Source organism: Trichechus manatus, unplaced genomic scaffold (genome assembly GCF_000243295.1).
Source record: "Trichechus manatus latirostris isolate Lorelei unplaced genomic scaffold, TriManLat1.0 scaffold00149, whole genome shotgun sequence".
NCBI lineage: Eukaryota > Metazoa > Chordata > Mammalia > Sirenia > Trichechidae > Trichechus > Trichechus manatus.
In genome coordinates this window covers 4,976,008-5,003,953 of record NW_004444085.1, presented here as the reverse complement: position 1 = coordinate 5,003,953, position 27,946 = coordinate 4,976,008, and the positions used below count along the sequence as shown (strand labels likewise).

General features: G+C 42.1%; 1 protein-coding gene across 2 annotated transcripts in view; it reads right to left on the bottom strand.

Moving 5' to 3' along the window:
• DIP2C (disco interacting protein 2 homolog C) overlaps positions 1 to 27,946 on the bottom strand; it is a 372,164-nt gene that overhangs the window by 5,268 nt on the left and 338,950 nt on the right. For both annotated transcript variants that reach the window (XM_023740166.1, XM_004385883.3), the window contains 4 exons: positions 24,320 to 24,377; positions 22,232 to 22,306; positions 3,699 to 3,873; positions 1,401 to 1,524 (listed from right to left, as the gene is read on the bottom strand). In XM_023740166.1, coding sequence (XP_023595934.1) covers positions 1,401 to 1,524; positions 3,699 to 3,873; positions 22,232 to 22,306; positions 24,320 to 24,377 — 432 coding nt within the window. The remainder of the gene's footprint in view (positions 1 to 1,400; positions 1,525 to 3,698; positions 3,874 to 22,231; positions 22,307 to 24,319; positions 24,378 to 27,946) is intronic.

Genomic DNA, 27,946 nt, shown 5'->3' with positions numbered 1-27,946 from the left:
TGGATGTAAACTGGGGTAGGCCCTCTGCCCCACCTCCAGGCTGGCATTTTCTAGGGCTTTTGTTGATTGATCAGTTTCTGTCCTCTGTACTCAAGCAGAGAAGTAACATTGACAATTTGAGGAATTTAGTTTCAGGGTAAACAGGGACTTAGCCAGTCTGAACCACAGGTCAATTCATGGGCATACAAACTCTATCCCTTATATTCTGCCAAGTACTCAATGTTCAGATTCAGCAAATGGCACTAAATATCAGCCTGCCCACTGCAAACCAATCAGCTTACAAGAAGCAATGAACAAACTCATAAGCAATGCATTCAGCCAAGACAAACAGCCCATAAGAGATTTCAGAATGTACTTCTCTTAAGGGTCCTGACCTAAATTTTGAGATCAGTTTCATTGGTCTCTTTGCCAGACCAGGGACTTGGTGCCCTTTGGTAAGCACTTTGGCTACTACCAAATGAATCAACAAATCTAAACCTAGTGATGCTGAGTCACTCTTAATTCTTAACTCAATATAAAGGCACTGTGTGAGCCTGAGAAACTCATTAGCATGGGTTGATTCAGCTCAGAGCAACCCACTGCTCCAGCCTCCAGACCATCACATTACCGATGGGGTGTGCTATAACACGGTGAGTGCGCTGCACAGAAAACATAGAAAGAGCAGCTGCCCAGTCACCAAACCTGCTGCTATTATTTATGAAGCACCATTAGCACACTCAGCACTTTACAGCAGATTAAAAGGGCCAGAGAAGAAGACACAACCCTGACCTCAAATGCTGGAAGTACTTCTCTGGGCCGAGACCTCATTATCGGCCCCAAACCTGAATAGCTGCCACACTACCCACCGAAGAATCTATAAGAGGTATCTTGCTATTATTGGCTTGGGTTTAATTCAAACATGTCTTCCTTTGAACGTGTCTCTAGTGAAGCTTGGCCATAATGTTGCCCCTGCTCTCAGCTAAGATTTTCCCACCTATCACATTCATTTTTAAAGTTTTCAAATTGACAATCATAAAAGTATTTTGCATGCCTTTCTATGTATGTGTGCACTTTATTATTTTTTTTCCTATATCATGCTTTTTAAACTAAAAGACAAACACAAACAATAAAACTTGGCCTCCTGGAAAATGTTATGAAGTAGTCTCCACAGTAATAAAAGTATATCAGTTGTAGGTGAAGTGTGATACACTAATCCTGTGCCAGGAGTGCCCTTTCATTGCTAAGTTATTAACTCCCTGAAGATAAAGGTTTACAATCAAAAGCTCACTCTCATTCCCTTATCTATCCTATCAAACCCTCCTCCTCCACCATACCTCCTATAGTGCCCCACTCTATACCAGCACTGCCACTACTCTCAGGTCTACACAATCCTCCCCCTGCCCCCCACCCTTGCTACTCACCATTCTGTAACACTTTTGTGGGCCCTGATGACGGACGTCTCAATGTCTATTGGGTGATACCTCATCCCTCGCAACTCCATGGCTTCATCTAGTGCACCCACAACATAGAGGGCATCATGGCGCTCTGTTTACAAAAAAGGGAAGAGAAAACACATGTGCATAAGTCTTCACTGCAATGTTGCTCACTGTCCTTTTTTTAAAAAATAATGAAAACTATCTCTGAATGAGACAGAGATGCAAAGCCAAGGGACCACTGAGCTAGGGATAATTAGCTGCCTCTAATAAGAAAAGCTCTGCAGAGGAATAGGGCCTGTGGCACTGTGTTCTGTCTCTGTGGACTGCTCATCTGCACATATGCCACATTCCCTCTATGTCCTCAGAACCAAGGGCAAGAAACGGATTATCACTTTTGATCAGTGTCTATACACTGTCAACACGTGGTCCTATAGCTATCAAGAACAATGAGGTAGTGCCTGAGTATGTGGGCTGGCAGGCAACCATGTTACCCTCACAGTGTCCACAGAAGAGGACGCTGAGGCTAACCATGGGGATTTCATCTGCTGAGGTCATGTAGTTAGGAAGTAGCACAGCCAGAATCAAACCCAGTTCCCTCTGTGTTCTTAACTAGGTTATTAATTCCATACATGTGTGGGAAAAGAAAGCATAGTTTCTGGTAACGTTCTTCATAGGAAATGACTGAGTTCCCTAGCTCATCTAACCATGAGGTTTATTTTTATCAGTAACGCAAAGCTTAGAGTAATGATGACATGCAGTCCGTCCTTAACAGTGAGGAAATGTGTCCTTGATCTGTAGGGTACTAAGCACACCAGGGCAACTTTGAAAGAAATGACTGACATAAATAACCTAATACCAGAAAATACATCTTTTCCAATTGAAGTCAGACAAGAAAAGAAAAGGTGCATCCATTCAAGTGTTGGCACTGATCAGCCCTGAGCTTCTCTCCACTCCTGCAGGGGGCGTACATCTTCCAGGGGACCAGAGAGGCAAGTAAACAGCAACAGCTGACCGTGACCCAGTGGTTCACACGATGGGCCCTTTCCTGGCCTTCCTCAGGATGAATAAATTATCAGCAACTTTCACATCACTAAATTTAGCTCTCCACAAGAACCCCAGAGAGCATGTTTCAATAAAATAGTCTATCATTTTCCTCAATTGGAAATATTATGTTAAAATGTTTTTGTAATTTTCTTCCTAAATTTAGTCACTGTTCAGTCAGGTTAATTTAGCTCCCATTAAGTTCTTCTGCATGCACGTTAATGAAACTTGCTGATGTTTCAAAATCCGTCTCACTGGGGTTTTGGTCGGCCGGGATATCACTAAAGAATCTCAGCTACTACCTGTATGAAATATTCAAGTCCTGCCTCTAATTCTAGTGGACCTATAGGATCGCTGTGAGTTGGCATCGACTCGACAGCAACGGTTAAGGAGAGTGAGAATGGATTTCCAAATTAGCAGAGAAATTGGGTGCGCAAACATGCTCTCATGTTTTGGTTTTGAGAAACATCCGTGGCCCTGACTTGACACCTCCTCAGAAATAAGCAGAGGCAGTATCTCTGCAACAGGGCTCACCCTAACAGTCCCAAAGCCAGTATTAGGTGCTGGGGGGTGAATACACTTGAGAGATGCCCCTTACTACCCAAGGCCCCAGGGCCCAGTGCTCCAGTGGCCTCATGGGCTGCCTGGCTCCCCGTCAAGCGTGGGCACAGTCACCAGCAGAGGGCAGCAGTGTCGCTCCCAGAGTGCAGGGATGAGACAGGTGCAGGGCTCTGTGGCAGAGGAAGATGCGGCAGACCTGCAGCAGGAGCAGAAATGCTCTCAGCTGCCCTCCTGGGGTGCTGCTCTTGTTCTCATTTCAGATGGGTCTTGGGTGGGAGGGGGCAGGTGTTCAGTGGTGGTGAGGAAGAGTCAGCAAGCTCTTACCTACGAGCATTCTGTTGGGAAAACGCAGAAGCCTATGCTTAGAAGTCTTGGATTCTACTAAACGGCCGAAGGGCCCCCCTGGTTTTAAATCTTAGGAGAAGAAAGAGTATGTGAGCTAAATGGGTACATTTGGCACTTGACATTCCTCATTTTTAAACTTAGCTATTTTCAGGCTGGTGAGCAGCAAGAATACTCATATGTGTATGTTCTCAACCACAGACATGCTTTCAGTGTCTAGGGGAACCTGACCTTTCTCCCTCTTCAAGGGCTGAGGGTCCAGAAGGGGGCTGGGGAGCAGCAGTCTGTCCAATCTGTTTGGGAGGGTTGGTGGCCTGGAAACAGCATGCAAACTCTCACCTCCGTTTGCATCTGTAAGCTCAGTTCTCCTCAGGAACCCCAAGTAGCCTGTCCGTGCCCAGATAGTCTGGGTGTCTCCAAAACTTAATCTTGAGTTGAAGTGATCTGATTGGAGGGACTCATCTCCATAAATTGTAAAATAACCGCTGGCATTGTGAGCGCTGTGAACCCAAATCTGTTAATGAAGCAAAATATAAGTTCACTTGAGACTATTCCCAGGGAAGAGGGTTTGAAATTACTTTTACAATTCAATAGATACTCAATGATGTTAAAAGTTCCTGTGGATTAAAAGAGCAAGATAAACTTAATCTCATTCAGGTTTCTGGGGAGAGACACACAGGCCCACGATGTTTACTGAAGTAAAGGTACTACACATCAAGCTTATGGCAAACCAACCAACCAACCAACTCATCACTCATCCTGGAAATTTATTAAAGCAAATTAAATCTTTTTTTAATAGCTTTTTAACAAACATATGAACAAAGTTACCCTAGTTTCCTCGTACTTATCACAATGTAATGATTATTTCTAAAGAGCAATCTGGAAAAATGTAAAAAGCTTTAAAACTTATTATACCCTTTCACCTGATTAGCATATTTTTGTAAATATATTGAAAAAAATCTACGGGGAAAAGGCACATAACAATGAAAATTGGGAAACGAAAATGCTTGAATGTCTGGCAATTGGGGAACAGATAAGCTAAATTGATATGCTGACTCAAAATAAGGAACATGTAGATTACATAGAGCTATGAAAAATTCTAGAGGAAATAATCAAGCAAATAAAATTCCTAAAATACTCATTATGATAGCGTGCAATTACATGTGAACAATGGTGAGGATCAGAAGAGTCAGGGTCTTTTAGACGATGGAGTGTTTATAGTAAAAGTGTTCTGGGCTTAGTTGTCATTATTTCATTTACACTGAAAAATAGTCAAGTTCCTTGAAGTTAGAGACACTGTCTGTCTTGTTTACCACTGTCTCCCTGGTTTCCTGAGTACTGAGTACAGCAGGTACTCAGTAAATACCTGCTGAATAAATGAAAATGTAAAACAGGAAAAGAAGATAGAAGGTCAAATAACGGTAATAACTGTCTCTGATTCCTAAAACAAAACATTTCCTCATTAAGACATTCCCCATAAGAAAATCACCTTGAAAATTTCACCAGTTCTGTGAGCCTGACTGTGGGTTCAGAGGAGTGAAGTGGGTTCTGGGATTGGCACTACCTCTTCCCTAACATTCTGCTCTTAGGCCCCTAAATAGTGTGGCCATCTGACAAGGGAGGCAGGGACACAAGTCAGGATCCTCTCCAAGCACCCAGAGAAAGAAGGTTCTACATCTGAACTGGAGCCCTGGTGGCACAGTGTTTAAGAGCTTGGCTGCTAACCAAAAGGTTGGCAGTTCAAATCTACCAGCTGCTCTTTGGAAACGCTATGGGACAGTTCTACTCTGTCCTACAGGGTTGCTATGAGTAGGAATTAACTTATGGTGAATACTCTTTGGCCCAGCACTCATTTCTAGGGGTGTATTTCAAAGAAACTCCTAAAAAAAATCTGTGTAGAATTCTATCATCTCAGTTCTGATCTTTCCATATGATTGAGAGATTTGATGAGCCAAAAAGTACACACGGAGAAAAGGAGTTTGGAGAAGTGAGAACTGATTAAGACTCCTTCATTCATCACTTATTTACACATTTGCATGTGTTAGTTTTACTATGTGTGTCACTCCTCTCGGAGCTTACATTTTGTGAGAAGAGATGGTAAACAATGAATATTTGTCAGAGGTAATAAGTGCTGTGAAGAAAAAGGAACTAGACAGTGATGTGAGAGTAGATAGCAGAAAGGGGCTCTTTATAAAGCAGAGTCCTAAGGGGACTGAGAAAGGGGAGCCACACAGAGAGCCTGAGGAAGAGTGTTCCTGTCAGAAGGAAAGGCTCTGGAGTAGAAGCAATCTCTACATTTTTAAGAGCAGCAAAGAGGGCAGTGTGGCCAGTGTATAGTGAGTGTAGGAGGGGAACCTAGAGACTGACAGGAGATATGGGCAGGAAAGGATTGGGGCCAAACACATACGATGCTGTAGGTCATAGTAAGGATTTGGTGTTTTACTGCGAGTGAGGTGAAAGGATGGGAGATTTTCGAACAGAAGAGTGATGTGGTTGGTCTATTTTATATTTTAAAATGATCATATCGGCTTCTATGTGAAGAACAGATGGCAGGGCACAAGGGCAAAAGCAGTAAGCTCATATTGGGGGCTATTTTTGTAGTAACCTTGCAAGAAATTATAGTGGCTTTGACTAGGATGAGATAGCTAAAGATGAGAAGCTTCACCTTTTGGATATACTTCAAAACAGGTAACCTGAAAAGGTTTGTTGATGAACTGGATGTAAGGCCTGAAGAGAAGGGGGAGTAGAGGATGACTATGAGGGTTTAGCCTGGGCAACCAGCAGAGAGGAATTGCCATTTACTGAGATGGGAAAATGAGACGGCCAGGTTTTACAGGGGTAGGGGAGGAGAACAAGAGTTTAATTTTGGACATGTGAGTTTAGAGATTTTCAACTTAACAGTTGTCTGGAGTTCAGGGAGAAGTTAGGGCTGGAGACATACATTTGGCAGTCATCATCATATAGATGGTATGTAAAGCCATGGGCATCACTGGGCTAATTTAGGAGTTAAGAATGAATAGAGAAGAAAAAGGTCTGAGGACTGAGCCTGGTGCATGCCAACATCTGAGGCTGGAAAGATAAGGGGGAACTAGCAGAGAAAACAAAAAAAGAGAAGCCAGTGAGATAGAAGAAGAATTAAAAGAGAATGGTGCCCTGAAGGCAAAAGGAAGAGAGTACTAAAGAAGGAGGGAGTGATAACTGTGTCAAAAGTGGCAGACGGGTTGATAAAGACAACTGAGAATTAACCTTTGGGTTTAGCGACATGTAAGTCATTGCAAGACCAATGACTTATTCATTGCAAATAACTTTTTTCAACAACATAAACAGCTACTATACACGTGGACCTCGCCAGATGGAATACACAGGAATCAAATCGACTGTATCTGTGGAAAGAGACGATGGAGAAGCTCAGTATCATCAGTCAGAACAAGGCTAGGGACTGAATGTGGAGCAGACCACCAATTGCTCATATGCAAGTTCAAACAGAAGCTGAAGAAAATTAAAACAAGTCCAGGGGAGCCAAAATATGACCTTGAACATATCCCACCTGAATTTAGAGACCATCTCAAGAATAGACTTGACACACTGAATACTAATGACTGAAGACCAGACGAGTTGTGGAATGACATCAAGGACATCATACATAAAGAAAACAAAAAGTCGTTAAAAAGACGGGAATGACAGAAAAGGCCAAAATCGATTTCAGAAGAGATTCTGAAACTTGCTCTTGAACATAGGGCAGCTAAAGTGAATGTAAGAAATGATAAAGTAAAAGAGCTGAACAGAAGATTACAAAGGGCAGCTAGGGAACACAAAGTAAAGTATTATAACGAAATGTGCAACGACCTGGAGTTAGAAAACCAAAAAGGAAGAACATGTTCAGCATTTCTCAAGCTGAAAGAACTGAAGAAAAATTCAAGCCTCTAGTTTCAATACTGAAAGATTCTATGGGCAAAATATTGAACAATGCAGGAAGCATAAAAAGAAGATGGAAGGAATACACAGAGTCACTATAGCAAAAAGCACTGGTCAACATTCAGCCGTTTCAGGAGGTAGCATAAGATCAAGAACTGATAGAACTGAAGAAGACATCCAAGCTGCACTGAAGGCATTGGTAAAAAACAAGGCTCCAGGAATTAATACCAATTGAGATGTTTTAACAAATGAATGCAGCACTAGAAGTGCTCACTTGTCTATGCCAGGAAATTTGGAAGACAGCTACCTGGCCACCTGACTGGAAGAGATCTGTATTTGTGCCCATTCCAAAGACAGGTGATCCAACAGAATGCGGAAATAACTAAACAATATCACTAATATCACACGCAAGTAAAATTTTGCTGAAGATCACGCAAAAGCAGTTGCAGGACTACATCGATCCGGAACTGCCAGAAATTCAAGGCAGATTCAGAAGTGGACATAGAATGAGGGATATCATTGCTGATGTCATATGGATCTTGACTGAAAGCACAGGAGAATGCCAGAAAGATGTTTACCTGTGTTTTACTGACTATGAAAAAGCATTCAACTGTGTGGATCATAACAAATTACGGATAACATTTAGAAGAAAGGGAATTTCAGAACACTTAATTGTGCTCATGAGGAACCTGTATGTACACCAAGAGGCAACTGTTCAAACAGAACAAGGGATACTGCGTAGTTTAAAGTCAGAAAAGGTATGCATCAACGTTGTATCCTTTCACCATACTTATTCAATCTGTATGCTGAGCAAATAATCTGAAAAGCTGGACTACATGAAGAAAAACACAGCATCAGGACTGGAGGAAGACTCATTAACAACCCATGTTATGCAGATGATACAACCTTGCTGGCTGAAAGCAAGGAGGACTTGAAGCAATTACTGATGAAGATCAAAGACTACAGCCTTCAGTTTTGTCTTAGTCATCTAGTGCTGCTATAACAGAAATACCACAAGTGGGTGGCTTTAACAAGGAGAAGTTTATTCTGTCACAGTCTAGTAGGCTACAAGTCCAAACTCAGGGCACCGGCTCCAGAGGAACACTTTCTCCAGCAGCTCTGGAGGAAGGTCTGTGTCATCAATCTTCCCTTGGTCTGGGAGCTTCTCCGCTCAGGAACCTCAGATCCAAAGGATGCGCTCTGCTCCAAGCACTGCTTTCTTGGTGGTATGATGTTCCCATGTCTCTCTGCTCACTTCTCTCTTTTATATCTCAAAAGAGATTGGCTTAAGACACTATCTAATCTTGTAGACCTCTATTCCATCTTATTACATCACAGTGATAGAGTTTACAACACATATGGAAATCATATCAGATTACAAAATGGTACACAATCATACAGTACTGGGAATCATGACCTAGCCAAGTTGACAGATATTTTTTGGGGTAACAATTCAATCCATGACATTCCACACTTTGGCCCCCCAAAATTCATGTCCTTGCCACATGTAAAACAAATTCACCCCATCATATCAAGTCTAAAAATCAAAAATTCCTCTTCATCTGTGAAATCTAGAATACAAGTTATCTGCTTCCAAAGGTACAATGGCAGAACAGGCACAAGCTAGACATTTCCATTACAAATGGGAGAAACTGGAGGAAAACAAGGGATAACAAGCACGAAGCAAGTCAGCAGAACACATTACATTACCCCTCAAGGCTTTGCAAATATTCCTCTGTTCTCTGAGACCATTCACACAACAGCCCTGCCCTTCAGACTCTAGGTACTCGCCACAGTCTCCAGATTCTGAGTAGAGACCCCTTGGCCCTGGGCTTCAGCTCCGCCTTCCAGGCCCAAAGGACAGCAACTCTGCTCCCTCGCCTTTAGGTGCACCATTCTGCTAGTCCATTGGAGTGACAACGCCATCCGCAGAAACACCAGAGGCCATGGCTCCACCCTTTGAAACCCCCGAAGTCCTTGCCATACCTTTTGAGACTGAGGCAGCTCCATTTCCTGTGTTCCTTGTCTCTTCAGCTTCTGCTTCCTGGTTTCTTGGCCTCTCAGCTCTCTGGCCTCACGGCTCGCATCTGCCCTACTGGGGCAAGCTTCCAAAAGCTCTGTAGCTCCACTGGTAAGTGCCCAGAGGCACTCCACTCTGCCAGGAAGCCTCCTGCGTACAGACACTCAGCTCCCTTGCTCCATGGGTCAGCAAGCCTAGCTCCACTGATAAGTGCCCAGAGGCACCCCACTCTGCCAGGAAGCCTCATGCACACAGGCACTCAGCTCTCTTGCTCCTTGGGTTGGCTCCAGCACTGTCTGGCACTGGTCTCCTGGTTCTCTGCTGCTGCTGGTCCTCTGCTGCTGCTGCTCCTCTATCCATTCAGTTGCAAAACTGCTTCCACATTTTAGGCATCTATTAGAGCAGCACCCCACTCTCTCAGTATCAAATTCTGTCTTAGTCATTTAGTGCTGCTATAACAGAAATACCACAAGGGGATGGTTTTAACAAAGAGAAATTTATTCTCTCACAGTCTAGTAGGCTACAAGTCCAAACTCAGGGCACCAGCTCCAGAGGAACGCTTTCTCCATCAGCTCTGGAGGAAGGTCCACGTCATCAATCTTCCCTTAGTCTGGGAGCTTCTCTGCGGAGGAATGTCAGATCCAAAGGATGCGCTCTGCTCCCAGAACTTCTTTCTTGGTGGTATGAGGTTCCCATGTCTCTCTGCTCGCTTCTCTCTTTTATATCTCAAAAGAGATTGGCTTAAGACACTATCTAATCTTGTACACCTCATCAATATAACTGCTGCTAATCCATCTTATTACATCATAGTGATAGAGTTTACAATGCATAGGGAAATCATATCAGATTACTAAGTGGTACACAGTCATACAATACTGGGAATCATGACCTAGCCAATTGACAAGATATTTTTGGGGGACACAATTCAATCCATGACAAATATGGATTACACCTCAAAGTAAAGAAAACAAAAATCCTCACAACTGGACAAATAAGCAACACCATTATAAATGGAGAAAACACTGAAGTTGTCAAGGATTTCATTTTACTTTGATCCACAATCAATGCCCATGGAAGCAGCAGTCAAGAAATCAAATGATGTATTGCACTGGGCAAATCTGTTGCAAAAAACCTCTTTACAATGGTTGTCTTAGGCTAGGTTCTCTAGAGAAGCAAAACCAGTGAGAGAGAGAGAGAGAGAAATTTATATCAAGAAAATGGCTCACGCAGTTGTAGAGGCTGGGAAGTCACCAAGTCTATGGGTCAGGCTGGAAGCTTCTCCTGACTCACACAGCTGCAGGGGCTGGGAAACCCAAAATCAGCAGTTCAGACAACAGACTTCTGGCTCACAGGCTGCGGAAGCCAACAAATCCCGAGATCTGCAGGTAAGATGGCAGGCCGCTGGCTCACAGACTACTGAGGCTGACAAATCCCAAGATCTGCAGTTAAGCTGCTAGCTCAAGTCCCAAGAACTGGAGTTCAGATGAACAGGAGCCAGCTGCAGGATCCAGAGTGAGCAAAAGCCCATGAACCTTGCCAGAAAGTCCACCTATATTGGATGCAGGCCACACTCCCAAAGAAACTCCCTTTAAGTGATTGGCTACTCACAGCAGATTACATCATGGAGATGATCACATTATATCAGATCTCATCATGGAAGTGATTATATCATTATACCACTGCCAACTACATCATAACTGTCAAACCATTGAGAATCATGGCCCAGCCAAGTTGACATGCAACGTTAATGATCACAGTCCACATCATGTCAACTTGACACCTGTATGCATCTCCTTAAACCATACATAATCTCTGAATAAAGACAATTATAAAGTCATACTTGCACCTCACATGAGACAACATGTGTACAACCAAAAATGAACTAGCTCTATTTGCATTTTATATTTTATGTGAAGAAAACAAAAATATTTGATACACATATACAAGTAAATACTCATAATAATTAGTCTTAATTTCTGCAACTGGTCACGTGGTCGAAACTGGTATTAGAACTACCTTCTTCCACCATCCATTCCGTATTCCCTTGGCCCTCAGCAAGCACCTCAGCTAGTCGTGGTTCTTTGGCTGGTGTGGTGACCCAAACCTTCATACCTGAAGGGTCTGACCATTAGTAGTCATGTTGAAAATGGGTTGCTGTAGTTTACCATTGACTTTCATCACAGGGTATGGTAGTAAAAGAGATATCCTAAAGGATCTCCTGCATTCCAGACATACTTTTCTTTGTCTCCTTTATGTAACATCAATGCAATTTCCTGTTGGTAATTAGAATCAATCACACTAGCCAATACGGTAATTCCCTTCTTTGCCTGTTGATCCAGAGGCATAAGGAGCCCAAAGTGGCCAGGTGGCATTCCTAACTTCCAGTTCAATGGAATCAGTGATGTGTCTCCAGGTGGGAGCATTCTTCCTTTTGGAGCTAAGACCTCTAAAGCCCTGCAGAGCGTAAGGTCACAGAGACAGGAAGTAAAAATTTTTCAAGTGGTTCACTAGGGGTAATAGTGAGTGGTGCCACTCCCATTTCTATCCCTTGATTCCTGGACCCATGAATCCTAGCTATGTGAGAAACAGCATCATATATTGGATGCTGGTTTAGAGGATGTATAGTCTCCTGGAAAACACTTCCCCAACCCTGCAAGGTATTGCCACCTAGCTGGTACTGTAATTGTGTGTTTAGAAGGCCATTCCACCATTCTATCAAGCCAGTTGCTTCAGGATGATGAGGAACATGATAAGATCAGTGAATTCCATGATTATGGGCCCATTGCTGTGCTTCACTTGCTGTGAAGTGAGTCCCTTGATCCGCAGCAATGCTGTGTGGGATACCATGATGGTGGAAAAGGCATTCTGTAAGTCCATGGATGATAGTTTTGGCAGAAGCATCGCGTTCAGGAAAGGCAAATCCATATCCAGAGCATCTAATTCCAGTAAGAACGATGCCCTTTCCATGATGGAAGGGGTCCAATGTAATCAACCTGCCACCATGTTGCTGCTGATCACCTCAAGGAATGGTGCCACATCAGGAAATCTGTTGGTCTCTGCAGCTGGCAGATTTGGACACTCAGCAGCAGCTGTAGCCAAGTCGGCCTTGGTGAGTGGAAGTCCATATTGTTGAGCCCATGCATAACCTCCATCCCTGTCACACTGGCAACTTTGTTGATGAGCCCACTGGGCAATGATGGGAGTGGCTGTGGAAAGGATGACTGGCTTCCACAGAATACATCATCCTATCCACTTGATTGTTAAAATCCTCCTCTGTTGAGGTCACCCTTTGGTGAGCATTCACATGAGACACAAATATCTTCACTTTCTGGCCCATTCAGAGAGGTCAATCCACATACCTCTTCCCCATAACTCCTTGTCACCAATTTTCCAATCTATTCCTTCCAAGTCCCTGACCATCCAGCCAAATAATTGGCTATAGCCCATGAATCAGTATACAATTGCACATCTGGCCATTTCTCCTTCCAAGCAAAGTGAACAATCAGGTGTACTGCTCAAAGTGCTGCCCACTGGGATGATTTCCCTTCACAACTGACCTTCAGAGAGGTCCCAGAAAGGGGCTGTAATGCTGCTGCTGTCCACTTTCGAGTGGTGCCTGCATATTGCACAAAACCATCTGTAAACCAGGCACAAGCTCTCTTCCTCAGTCAATTGATCATAAGGAACTCCCCATGAGGCTATAGGTGAAGACTGGGAGAGGGAAGGTAATGTGACAGGAGTGGAGACCATAGGCATTTGGCCCACTTTCTCACACAACTTGTGCCTTCAGGCTCAGGCCTGATCTTGTATATACCGCTTCCATTTAGTGATGCTGTGCATGTCCAACTTTATAGCTCTGTGGGTCAGACAACACCCAGTTCATGATGGGCAGCTCAGGCTGCATGATGACTTGGTGGCCTGTGGTTCAGTGTTTAGTCTCTACTAAGGCCCAGTAACAAACCAAAAGCTGTTTCTCAAGAGGAGAGTAGTTATCTGCAGAGAATGGCAAGGCTTTGCTCCAAAATCCTAAGGGTCTATGCTGTGATTCACCAATAGGGGCCTGTCAAAGAATCCAAACAGCATCTCAGCCACTTCAAGCACCACTGGATGAGCCAGATCATATGGCCTAAGTGTCATAGTGGCTTGCATGGCAGGCTGAATCTGTTGCAGAGCCTTCTCTTGGTCTGGGCCCCACTCGAGTCACTTGACAAACAGGCTGGAATACCAATATCCAAATGAAGGATATGTTGCCTCCAAAATCCAAAGAGGCCCACTAGGCACTGTGCCTCCTTTTTAGTTGTGGGAGGGACCAGATGCAATAACTTATCCTTCACTATAGAAGGAATATCTTGGCATGCCCCACACCACTGGACCCCTAGAAATTTCACTGAATTGGAAGGTATCTGAATTTTTGTCAAATTTATTTTCCACCATCTAGCATGCAAATGTTTTACCAATAAGTCCACAGTCATTGACACTTCTTTCTTAGTAGGACCAATCAGCATAATGTCATAAGTGTAATAGACCAGTGTGATGTCTTGTGGAAGGGAAAGGCGATCAAGGTTCTTGCTGACTAAATTATGACATAGGACTGGAGAGTTGATATAACTTTGAGGTAGTACAGCAAAGGTGTATTGCTGGCCTTGCCAGCTGAAGGCAAATTGCTTCTGGTGGTCCTTCGAAACAGTATGGACAAAAAGGCATTAGCCAGATCAATAGCTGCATACCAGGTACCAGGAGATATATTAATTTGCTTAAGCAATGAAATCACATCTGGAACAGCAGCTGCAATTAGTCACCACCTGCTTGAGTGAACAATAATCCACTGACATTCTGTTTTTTGCACAGACCAAATAGATGAGTTGAATGGTAGTGAGAATCACCACCCCTGCATTCTTCAAGTCTTGATGGTGGCAGTAATCTCCGTAATCCCTCAGGAATGTGGACTTGCTTTTGGTGTACTATTTTCCGAGGTACGGGCAGTTCGAATGGCTTCCACTTGGCTTTTCCTACCATAATAGTCCTTACTCTACCTGTCATGGATCCAATGTAGGGGTTCACCAGATGCTGAGTAGATCTATTCCAATTATGCATTCTGGAACTGGAGAAATCACTACAGGATGGGTTCGGGGACCCAAGGACCTAATGTGAGACAGACATCAGCTAATGCTCCATTAATAACCTGACCTCCATATGCCCCCACTCTGAAAGGTAGGCTGAAGTAACACTTTTGGTCTACAGGAATTAGTGTCAGTTCAGAGCCAGTATCCAGTAATCCCCAAAGAGTCTGATTATTTCCTTTACCCCAAAGAACATTTACTCTCATAAAAGGCTGCAGATCCCTTTGGGGAAGGCTGGGAGAAAGATTAATATTATAAATTTTTGGCAGTATTGTTGCTGTTAGGTTCTGTCGAGTCGGTTCTGACTCATACCAACCCTATGTACAACAGAATGAAATACTGCCCAGTCCTGCACCATGCCCATAATTGTTGTTATGCTTGTGCCCATTGTTGCAGCCACTGTGTCAATCCATATCGTTGAGGGTCTTTCTCTTTTTTGCTGACCTTGTACTTTACCAAGCATGATGTCCTTTTCCAGGGACTGATCCCTCCTGACAACATGTCCAAAGTATGTAAGACATAGTCTCACCATCCTTGCTTCTTAGGAGCATTCTGGTTGTACTTCTTCCAAGACAGATTTGTTCACTCTTTTGGCAGTCCATAGTATATTCAATATTCTTCGCCAACAGTACAATTCAAAGGTGTCAATTCTTTTTTGGTCTTTCTTATTCATTGACCAGCTTTCACATGCATATGATATGATGGAAAATATCATGGCTTGGGTCAGTCACATCTTAGTCTTCAAGGTGACTTCTTTGCTTTTCAACACTTTAAAGAAGTCTTTTGCAGCAGATTTTCCCAATGCAATGTGTCTTTTGATTTCTTGACTGCTGCTTCCATGGGTGTTGATTGTGGATCCAAGTAAAATGAAATACTTGACAACTTCAATATTTTCTCCGTTTATCATGATGCTGCTTATTGGTCCAGTTGTGAGGATTTTTGTTTTATGTTGAGGTGTAATCCATACTGAAGGCTGTGGTCTTTGACCTTCATCAGTAAGTGCTTCAAGTCTTCTTCACATTCAGCAAGCAAGGTTGTGTCATCTGCATAACATAGGTTGTTAATGAGTCTTTCTCCAATCCTGATGCCCTGTTCTTCTTCAGATGGTCCAGTTTCTCAGATTATTTGCTCAGCATACAGATTGAATAGGTATGGTGAAAGGATACAACCCTGACACACACTTTTCCTGACTTTAAACCACGCAGTATCCCCTTGTTCTGTTTGCCTCTTGGTGTATGTACAGGTTTCTCGTGAGTACAATTAAGTGTTCTGGAATTCTCATTATTCTCAATGTTATCCATAATTTTTTATGATCCACACAGTTGAATGCCTTTGCATAGTCAATAAAACACAGATAAACATCTTTCTCGTATGCTCTGCTTTCAGCCAAAATCCATCTGACATCAGCAATGATATCTCTGGTTCCACGTCCTCTTCTGAATCCGGCCTGAATTCCTGGCAGTTCCCTGTTGATATACTGCTGCAGCCACTTCTGAATGGTCTTCAGCAAAATTTTACTTGAGTGTGATATTAATGACATTGTTCCATAATTTCCACATTCAGTTGGATTACCTTTCTTGGGAATAGGCATAAATATGTCGGTTGGCCAGGTAGCTGTCTTCCAAATTTCTTAGCATAGATGAGTGAGCACTTCCAGCACTGCATCTGTTTGCTGAAAATCCCAATTGATATTCTGTCAATTCCTGAAGACTTGTTTTTCGCCATTGCCTTAAGTGCAGCTTGGACTTCTTCCTTCATTACCATCGGTTCCTGATCATATGCTACCTCTTGAAATGGTTGAACGTCAACCAATTCTTTTTGGTATAATGACTCTGTGTATTCTTTCCGTCTTCTTTTGATGCTTCCTGAGTCATTTAATATTTTCCCTATAGAATCCTTCACTACTGCAACTCAAGGCTTGAATTTTTTCTTCAGTTCTTTCAGCTGGAGAAACGCCGAGCGTGTTCTTCCCTTTTCGTTTTCTAGCTCCAGCTCTTTTTACATGTCATTATAATACTTTGTCTTCTCAAGCCACCCTTTGGAATCTTCTGTTCAGTTCTTTTACTTCATCATTTCCTCCTTTTGCTTTAGGTACTCGACGTTCAAGAGCAAGTTTCAGAGTCTCTTCTGACATCCAATTTGGTCTTTTCTTTCTTTTTTTCTTGTCTTTTTAATGACCTCTTGCTTTCTTCATGTATGATGTCATTCCACAATTGGTCTGGTCTTTGGTCACTAGTGTTCAACGCGTCAAATCTGTTCTTGAGATGGTCTCTAAATTCAGGTGAGATATACTGAAGGTTGTACTTTGGCTCTCGTGGACTTGTTCTAATTTTCTTCAGTTTCAACTTGAACTTGCATATGAGCAATTGATGGTCTGTTTCAGAGTTGGCCCCTGGCCTTGTTCTGACTGATGATATTGAGCTTTTCCATTGTCTCTTTCCACAGATGTAGTCGATTTGATTCCTGTGCATTCCATCTGGCAAGGTCCGTGTGTATAGTCGCCGTTTATGTTGGTGAAAAAAAACATATTTGCAATGAAGAAGTTGTTGGTCTTGCAAAATTCTATCATGTGATCTCCAGCATCATTTCTATCACCAAGGCCATATTTTCCAACTTCCAATCTTTCTTTGTTTCCAACTTTCACATTCCAATCACCAGTAATTATCAATGCATCCTGATTGCATGTTCGATCCACTTCAGACTGCAGAAGCTGGTAAAAATCTTCAATTTCTTCATCTTTGGACCTAGTGGTTGGTGCGTAAATTTGAATAATAGTCGTATTAACTGGTCTTCCTTGTAGGCATATGGATATTATTCTATCACTGACAGCATTATACTTCAGGAGAGATCTTGAAATGTTCTTTTTGATGATGAATGCAATGTCATTCTTTTCAAGTTGTCATTCCCAGCATACTAGACCATATGATTGTCTGATTCAAAATGGCCAATACCAGTCCATTTCAGCTCACTAATGCCTAGGATATCAATGTTTATGCATTCCATTTCATTTCTGACTATTTCCAACTTTCCTAGATTGGCAGTGTAGTGGGGTCCTTCTTCAAGGGTACCAGGTCTCCCATTTGCTCAAGGGTTTATGGGTCTGTAAACTTGCTCAAGTCTGGGAATTGACTGAGGGGCTGTGACTCTCTATTTTTGCAATTCGAGTTACACTGCTGTTCACTTGACCTAGAATTCTTCTGCTTGTACCGATTAAGTAAATATTTAGTAGATATCTGATCTGTTTCACTCCTAGGCACATCATGACTAAGTAGCCATCGCCATAAGTCTATGTGAGTCAGACTATTCTGATTACTGCTTTGACTCTGCTGTCCATTATGGTAACCACGCCCACCTCGTCTTGTGTTGATTGAGTGCCGCCACATCGCCCCTACCACCACGGCATCCAATCAGCCCCATTGTAGTTAGGTGTCTTAATTCAGTTAGGTCAGTTTCCACTGTCAAATCTGACACTTACATAAAATAGCAATCACGGCAGTCTTCAAGGATGCTGAGACTACCTTCACAAATTAGTTCCTCAGCGTTGTGGTAAAAGGTATGTCCTCTTGGCACTCCATGTGTGGATCTGTGGTTATAACCTGATAAATCCACTCTAACATGTTAACTTCCCTAAGGGTTTGGATATCTTCTTCTACAGTATACCAAGCAGGTCTTGCACTTCAACTTGATTTAGTGTAGGTCACTGTGCAATCCATGCTTCAGCAACCCAATCCTATAAACCATTAGATCCTTTCCCAACCTCTTGAGCTGAAACACAGAATGAAGAATCTGTGTTAAGTGGACTCCTATCAATAAACTCAGACTGACCCATCTTTATGTTCCTTGCATCATCATCCCACATGCTTAACAGGCATTCCCATACATATTCCCCAGGTTTCTGTTTGTACATGTTAGAAAAGTTAAGCATTTCTTTCAGAGTGTAGCGTACCTCCTCCTGGGTCATACTTTGTACTTCACCTTTTGGGTCTCACTGGGATTTAAGTCTAGTTATAGGTCTAGGAGCCAAAATGCATGGTAAGGATGTGTTCTGAGAACATTCAGCATTGTCTTGTAAGTCATCTGCCTCAGGCAATGCCCCAGGCAATGACTCAGACAAAGGATGTTTAGACACAGCTGAATTAATATTGTCAGATGGTGGTGGAGGGACTAATGGCTTTACTGGGGAAGATGGCTTAGCAGACAAAGATGGAGTAATCTCTTCAGATGGGAGTGAAAGGGCTGGTTCTGTTGGCAGAAGTGACTCAACAGAATTTGGGAACATTGTCCCAGCTTCCTGATTAGTTGCTCATATGCCCAAGTTTCAGCATTCCATTTCTTTCCAATCAATGCCCTCACTTTAACTTCAGACACCACTTGAGGTTGGAAATTCATTTGATATTATAATTCAGCCATTCTTACAATAAGACTCTGGGTTTGGTTTTCAGCAATATCAGCTCTGTTACTATAAGAAATAAGGCTTTGTTTCAAGGCACAAGTGGAAACATTGAGGAAACCTTGAGGTCATTTATGCGGTGTGTGAGCTTTAAGTCCGATGTCCTGAGCTCATCTCTTTCTTTCAACATTTTGTCTAGTGAAAGTAGGATCAACTAACCAGCTTCCTTATACTTCTCACTATGAAAAAATTGTAGAAAGGTATCAAACATGAGACCACCCACAGCCTCCCTCTCACCAATACTTGATGTATTGGTGGTGATATTTCGCATAGTTCTGTTACCACCTCATACCATGGATTAGCAGTATCCTCTTTACTACTGGAAGCAGAATCATCAACATCTTTAAGATTAACCAGACCTGAGAATCAATTAAGAAAACTCATCCTGACAATTTTGTTTCTCTAGAACTACTCTTGGTACCAAATGTCTTAGGCTGGGTTCTCTAGAGAAGCAAAACCAGTGAAGCAACTATATATGGAGAGAGAAAGACAGAGATTTATATCAAGGAAATGGCTCATGTGGTTGTACAGACTGGAAAGTCCCAAGTCTGTGGGTCAGGCTGGAGGCTTCTCCTGACTCATGTAAGTGTAGAGGCTTGAGGATCCCAAGATCAGCAGTTCAGACAACAGACCTCTAGCTCTCAGGCTGCAGAAGCTGATAAATCCCAGGTAAAGTGTTAGCTCAAGTGCCAAGAACTGGAGGTCAGATGAATAGGAGCCAGCTGCAGGGTCCAGAGTGAGCAAAACCCCACAAGCCTTGCCAGAAAGTCCATCTATATTGGATGTAGGCCACAATCCCAAGGAAAATTCCCTTTTAAATCATTGGCTACACACAGCAGATCCCATCATGGAGGTGATCACATTATATCAGATCTCATCATGGAAGTGATTACATCATTATACCACTGCCAAACTACATTATAACTGCCAAACCACTGAGAATCATGGCCCAGGCACATTGATACACAACCTTACTGATCACAGTGTGAAAAAGCAAAGATATCACTTTGAGGACTAAGTGCACCTGATACAATCCATGGTATTTTCAATCACCTCATATGCATATGTCTTAGGCTGGGTTCTCTACAGAAGGAAAACCAGTGAAGCATATATGTATATATATATATATGTATATATATATATAGAGAGAGAGAGAGAGGGAGGGAGGGAAGGAAGGCGAGGGGGGCGGAGAGAGAGAAAGAGATCTATATTAAGGAAATGGCTCATGTGGTTGTAAAGACTGGAAAGTCCCAAGTCCATGGGTTAGGCTGGAGGCTTCTCTTGACTCATGCAGCTGCAGGGGCTGTTGAAGTCAAGATTGGCCAGTAAGACGGCAGGCCACTGGCTCACAGGCTGCAGAGGCTGATGAATCCCAAGATCAGCAGGTAAGCTGCTAGCTCAAATCCTAAGAACTGGAGGCAAGATGCATGATCCAAAGCGAGCAAAAGCCAGCGAGCAAAAGCCAGTGAGCTTTGCCAGAAAGCCCAAATATATTGGATATAGGCCACACCCCCAAGGAAACTCCCTTTCAACTGATTGGCTGCTTATATCAGATCTCACTATGGAGGTGATTATATCATTACATAGCTGCCAAACTACATAACTGCCAAACCACAGAATCATGGTCCAGCCAAGTTGACATGCCATCTTAACCATCACAGCATGCGAAAGCTGTACAATGAATAAGGAAGACTGAAGAAGAACTGATGCCTTTGAATTATGGTGTTTGCAAAGAATATTGACTATCCCATGGATTGCCAGAAGAATGAACAAGTCTGTCTTTGAAGTAGTACAGCCAGAACGTGCCTTAGAAGTGAAGATGGCAAGACTTTGTCTCGTGTACTTTAGACAGACGTGTCATCAGGAGGGACAAGTCCCTGGAGAAGGACATCATGCTTTGTAAAGCGGAAGGTCAGCAAAAGAGAGGAAGACCCTCAACGAGATGGACTGACACAGTGGCTGCAACGATGGTCAAGCATGACAACGATTGTGAGGATGGTCCAGGATCATGTTTTGTTCTGTGGTATATAGGGTCTGTAAGTGTTGGAACTGACTTGACAGCACCTAACAACAACAACAACAACAACAAAGTCATTGGTAACCTTGACAAGAGCTGTTTGGATGGTGACAGCCTGTTTGGAGTGGGTGCAAGAGAGAAAAGGAAGACAGACAGTCAATATTCAGTACATAGAATTCTTTTGGAGTAGAGAAATGGGATGACAGCTAGAGGGGTTGTTGGGCCACGGAAGTGTTGGTGTTGCTGTTTTTAATAAGATTTCCGTTACACATTTGTGTGCTGGTAAGAATAATTCAGTAAAGAGGAAAACCTGCTGAGATAGGATAGGTGTGGACAGCAGAAAAGAGGTATCTGACCAGGCAAGAGGCGATTCAAACCTAGTGTACAATGGAAGGTCTAGACTTAGGATAACAGGAGAGAAGATAAAATATACTGGCACAAGGCAATCAGGTTGAGACATCTGGTGATGTGATTAGTAGATTTTTTTTTTTTCCTGACAGCTTCTACTTCCTCAGTGGAAGAAGCAAGTTGATCAGCTGAGATCAAAGAATGGGGAGAAAGAATTGGAGGTTTGAGGATAAAGAAAAAGGTGTGACATACTTAGTCTGGAGACTGGGAGAGTGACTTGCCCAGGGGAATGGGGCAGGACTGCTGAACAGCGCTAAGGGACTATATGAGACTAGAGGTCAAGGGTTTAAGGTGAGACCTGGCAGCATGCTTACATGTTTTCTCCAGGCACATTCAGTAAGTAGCGTAAGGGCAGAGTGGGCAGGGAGCTGGATTCAACCAGGGTGGGGTCTCAACATTAAGATAATAAGGCAAAAGTATAAAGTACCACTGTTTATTTTCTGATCTGAAATAAGTATACAACTCTTATTTTTCTAATACATTTGCTACCATTTATTGATGCTGTTATGATTCTAAGTTGTATCATTATTCCCTTTGTAGCCTTTCTCTATCTTTTTCCTGATGAAGAAATTCCAAGCAATGAAGGCAGGTGCATGGGAAACAGAGGGAAGATGAATTAAATCAAGAGCTAAGAAATAAGGACACTCAATCCACATACATTGGATAAGTTTTCTATCTTTTCTGAATTCTTTGAAGAGAATCTGATTCTTCCTTAAGGAGATTTCATTTTGTAATTCTGAACTTTCACAGAATCGTATAAGTAACAAAGCTTATCTTGTTATTTCCCAATCATTCATTACTTATCCAATTTAACCAGAACTTGCATTGAGGATCAATGATATGTGAATAGCTGTTATTGGTTTCAAAGACAACAGAAGATGTGTAACAGAAAAATAAATTCAATCTTGGAGGCTGTATTTTATAGAAGACACTATAACTCACCTCACCAAGATGTGAGTCCCCCAAAGGTCCTTTAGTTTCTGGGTTAGCAATTATGATCCGAACCCCTGGAAGTATCTGTTTTAGAAAGGAGAGAATTCTAGTCAACGGACAGAAAGACAGGGAGATAGTATGCAAAAATGAACCTTAATCTTATCATTGTGGCATTTGTCTACTTTCCTTTCTAAAAATCTTTCAGAAAGTAGTATGGCAGTAAGTAAACATTACATACAATAACATTTACATAATTATAGCATAATGCTTACATTTTCATTGTAATTTTTACTACAATGATATAGCCTGTGCTAAAGTGATCTTAGAATTTGGAGTTTTGAACAAAAACATGATAAGTAATATAACTTATTTGACATAGCCTGACGTGCAAAAAATGAATTTTCGGTTATTTCAGTAATTTAGTTCCCTTAAATTGAACATTGTGCCTGACATCATGGTCCGAAAGCACGAATGATAGGTGAGGCTGCATCAGTCTAGAAACTAAGGAAGTCAGGCAGTGAAGTTCTCAGGGGTGAGTACGGAGTCAAAAATAACCCAGCAGGCAAAACAATTTTGTAGAAAGCTGCTTTTGTGCTAGCCAGAAGTAAAAGGCTTAGTGTCCACTGCTAGTATGCTCTGGACTTTTATTTATAATTAGAGTGTCTGCACTGATCCCCATCTCTTCTCCATCATATTTTCAACTCAGTTTATTGGGGAACTTTTTCCCATAGGTAAGCATCTTTGATTATAATGGATGTTGATATTAAACACCTCCTTATTAAAGCAAGTTTAGCTTAGAAAATGTTCCAAATTCCACCGATAGCACATATATAAGGAAGCAACATCTCATGCTAGCAATCTAGAATATAGCCTGTCTCAGTTCAGCTAATTTAACATTATATGGTTGAAATACGGCAAAACATCTGAAACATGGTCAAAACACAAAAAGTCTTGGAACACAGTTATCCTGCACCTTAAGTCTGAAGTGCGACTTTGAAAACTGGTCTTCATTGTTGACTAAAATTCTGCCAGAATGTGTTGAGAATCTGGCAGATGAGTACTATTTTACATTATTAGAACCAAATCAGTAAGAAGAATTCTAACTTTTGGTTACGTAGACATAGATGATGAAAGGTCCTGAAGCAACATGAGATGCTTTTAGAGTCTGACCTCCATTCAGGGAGCAACTGAGATAACTGGGACCAAACATTTTTAAATCTTCATATCAGTTTAAATAGGTTTCCTGTCCTGTAGTACTATAAAAAATAACCACTGTGTCAGAAACTACTAGTTATCCCCTGATATCCATTCTTTGTCTATTTCCATAGTAATAGGTAGCCTGATTTCTAGCTGTTTTTGTTGTTGTGTGCTCTCAAGTTGATTCTAACTCATAGTGACCCTGTAGGACATAGCAGCACTGCCCCATAGGGCTTCCTAGGCTGAAATCTTTATGGCAGCAGATCGCCAGGTCTTTTCTCCCTCAAAGCAGCTGGTGGGTTCGAACCAGCAACCTTTCAGTTAGTAGCCTAGAGCTTTAACCACTGCGCCACCAGGGCTCCTTGATTTTAGCTAGACCCACAGATATTCAGGATCAATATAGTATTTCTCAATTTTCCTTTCAGCTAGATGTGACCATGTGACTAAATTTTGGCCAATGGTATAAAGTATGATTATGGCAGCTTATGGGATCCTCCCTTAAGGTTTGCACCTTTCATCTCCTTTTTCTGTTTCTCCTTCTGGTAGTTGGAATGTGGAAATGATGGCTGGAGTTGGAACATCCATTTTAGATCCTGAGGTGACCTTGGGAATGGAGGCCAAGTAGAAAAGAATAAGACAGAAGGAGCCAGGGTCCCTGGTGATTTCATGGAGCAAAGTTACCCTATCAGCTCTTTTACATGAGAGAAAAATAAATTTCTAACTTGTTTAAAACACTATTTTGAGTTTATGTACTCATGATCAAACCTAGTCTTAATATATTACTTTCAAGAAAACTTTTTGGAAGAAAAATTCTATAAAATACATTTCTTAAAATTTCAAAGCATATACACTCAGGCTGACACATACATAGAATCACAGATTTCTTCCTTTAATACTTACTTTCCCTGATTCCATTAGGGGCAAACTATGAGGCGATCCTCTTTCTACTAAGCGTACTCTGTAAACATAGAAACAAGAAAGTATTAGTGACTATGTTTCCTGTACCAATAATTCTCTTCCATAACTATCAGTACTTGGTCATGAGCCCAGCAGGTTGTTAGGAAAAAAAAAGAACCATTGCTGTTGAGTCAATTCTGACTCATAATAATCCTATAGGACAGAGCAGAACTGCCCCAAAGGGCTTCCAAGCGGTGGCTGGTGGATTCAAACTACTGATCTTTAGGTTAGGGAATGTTAATTTTGTTGGTGAACATTATTTCATGGAAAGATAGCTTAGAAGTCTACGAAAATGCTTTCAGATAGCAGAGTGCAACTGTGCACTGGCAGGGCAAAATAGCAAGAGTATAACCATGAGGGCTGCAGAGAAGAGAGGTGTGATGAGCAATGATTGTTTACATTGTGCTCCTCAAACACTGATCTGTTCTAGAGGCCAGGTACACAATAATGCGCATTTGGAAATGCTCTACATTCAGATACCAGGTAGGAGAGATTAGGGCCATTTATAGTTTTTAAAACTAGCAATATATATAACTGGTAGTCCTTAGGAAACAGGAAATGTTGGTTAAGAGGAGAGCTTCCATGCCAGTGGCAATGGAATGAAATCTGAAATGAAAATCTTAAGTCACATTTATGAAATTAGTGAAGTAATTGAAACAGTGATTCTGCACGTAAAGTAACCAAGATTCAACTTCATATTTGCAGAAAAGAGAAAGAATGAAGATGAAATCGCATCCTTGGAAGAGCTGCCAATCAGGCAGTGACAGTGGAATCTGTCCTGAAGTGCTCACACCTCTGCCTATGCACAGGGCAAACACATAAGTTTGGGAAGGCAACACCCAGTTACAGCACCATGGAATCCATCTATCTGTGTTTGTGGTGTGTAATGGTAGAGCTCAAGACAGGACTGGCTAATTCAGATGGCAAAACTTCCTTTCAGAAAAGAAACTTTATTAATTTAAGAAATATAGTAATTTTATCTTAATAACTGCCAAGGATATAGCTCCCAATCCCAATCAGAGCTAGCTAACACTCCTTCTCAGTTGAATTATTTTTAATATTTTATGGTCTCTATTACCAGTTTTACTTTTCTACCATGTAACTAGAATATACTGCTGTTTGTTCATCTAAAAGGCAATTTTTATTTAAATGAAATAAACTGAAGGAGAAAATGCTTGAAAACTAAAACAGAGAATGAGTTCTGTCGGAGAACATCTAGCTCAGCTGGCATAACATAGTTTATAAAGAAAATGTTCTACATTCTACCTTGGTGAGTAGCATCTAGCGTCTTAAAAGCCTGTAAGCGGCCATCTAAGATACTCCACTGGTCTCAACCCGTCAGGAGCAAGGGAGAATGAAGAAAACTAAAGATACAAGGAAAAGATTGGTCCAAAGGACTAATGGACCACAACTACCATGGCCTCCACCAGATTGAGTCCAGTACAACTAGATGGTGCCCGGCTATTACCACTGACTGCTCTGACAGGGATCACAATAGAGAGTCCCGGACGGAGCTGGAGAAAAACGTAGAACAAAATTCTAACTCACAAAAAAAGACTAGACTTCCTGGCCTGACAGAGACTGGAGAAACCCTGAGAGTATGGTCCCCGGGCACCCTTCTCGTACAGTACTGAAGTCACTCCTGCGGTTCACCCTTCAGCCAAAGATTAGACAGGCACATTAAACAAAATAAGACTAAAGGGGCACACTAGCCCAGGGGCAAGGACTAGAAGCTAGGAGGGGACAGGAAAGCTGGTAGTAGGGAACCCAAGGTCCAGAAGGGGAGAGTGTTGACATGTTGTGGGGCTGGTAACCAATGTCATAAAATAGTATGTGTACTAACTGTTTAATGAGAAGCTAGTTTGTTCTGTAAACCTTCATCTAAAAAAAAAAAAAAAAAAAGAGTTCTGGATGAGGAGAGAGAATAATCTCCCTTCCTGGACCAGCCTTATCCACAGGGACAGAAGAGGGTTATTAACAGGTGATTTGGGGTTAGAGGATAAGGATAATGGGTTATGGGGATAACCCATTCTCATGCCTTAAGCACAAGATCTTCCTCTGTAACTAATACATGTTGCTGAAATGACAGAAATAAGGAGAGGAAGAGGGAGAAGGGAGAAAGCACCAAGGAAAGAAATCCTCAGCTTTTGCTAAGGGCCAAGCCTGCTGCCTTCGGTAGGACGAATTCCAGTAGAAGGCCAGCTGTCCTCCCTATGTCCTCTGTGGTACATGGCTGATGCTTTGGTAGCTTGGAAGCTCCTGTTATTGAACAAGTAATTGAAGAAGTTTCTTCTGCTGGCTCTAAGTGCTTTGTGGACAACACTATTATTATTTCTTTTTTTATTGTGCTTTAAGTGAAAGTTCACAATTCAGTTAGTTTCTCATACAAAAATTTATACACACATTATTATGTGACCCTAGTTGCTCTCCCTATACTGTGACAGCACACTCCTCCTTTTCACCCCAGGTGGACATTATTAATACGAGTAACACTGCATGTGCCAAACAGACATGGTGCCAATAAATGAGGGAGAGACCTTTGCGGAAGCTTAAGCTTGGCCGCAGGAAGAGCCTCAGCAGGTGCTCACAGCTACTACTGCAGGGTCCCTGAGCAGTGCAAATGGTTAATGCACTGCTGCTAACTGAACGGTTGGAGATTCAAGTCCACCCAGAGGTGCCTTGGAAGAAAGGCCTGGCAATCTACTTCTGAAAAATCAGCCTATTGAGCACAGTTCTACTCTGACACACATGTGGGGTCACCATGAGTTTAAGCTGACTTGATGGCAACTGGTTAACTGGTTACTATTGCTTGCTCAAGGGCTGTCTGTAGCCAGGAACACCATTTCCCTCTGGCCAAGCCCATGATGCTCTGAGCATTCAGCAACTGAAAAACTTTAACTTTTAGTCAACAAGATGCTCCGCTTCTCATCTAGTCTGTGATGTAACTTCTAATGCTGCTTCAGAAAAAAGTAGCCTGTGAAGGAGTAAATCACTACAGGTTGGGGGTGGGGGCAGATGAGGGGAAGACTAACGTTTTCTCCTCAGCATGGGAATGTGGAAGAACTACTGGAGAAGTAAGACACCTAAAGAGCTTCAGCAGTAATCTGATGAGGTAAAAGAACTTACTGTAGCAATTTTGGAACAGATGCCAACCACGAAAATTTATGGTATATGTACTAAAGAAAAACCTGGATGCTGACAGCTGCATATGAGGGCTATCAAAGAAAACCAAACTGGATCATAAAACTATGCAAGCTGTTCTAGAATATGCCAACAGACTTAATGAATTAACCTTCAAAAATAAATTACTGGCTGCACTAATGTAAACTATAAGAAACTAGAGATGTTTTAGGACCCAGGTAGCATTATGCTAATTTAGAGTGGGTTATTACTAAAACTTTGGAAGAACGTCCTGACGATCTACTTCCAAAAAACCAGCCATTGAGAGTTCCGGCAAGATGGCGCTCTAGGCAGAAACACCACGCCGTCCCTCCACAACAAAGATCCGAAAAACTAAGCCAAACAGAGAATCAACAATCCTGAAACCCTAGAACATCAAATGAAGAGATA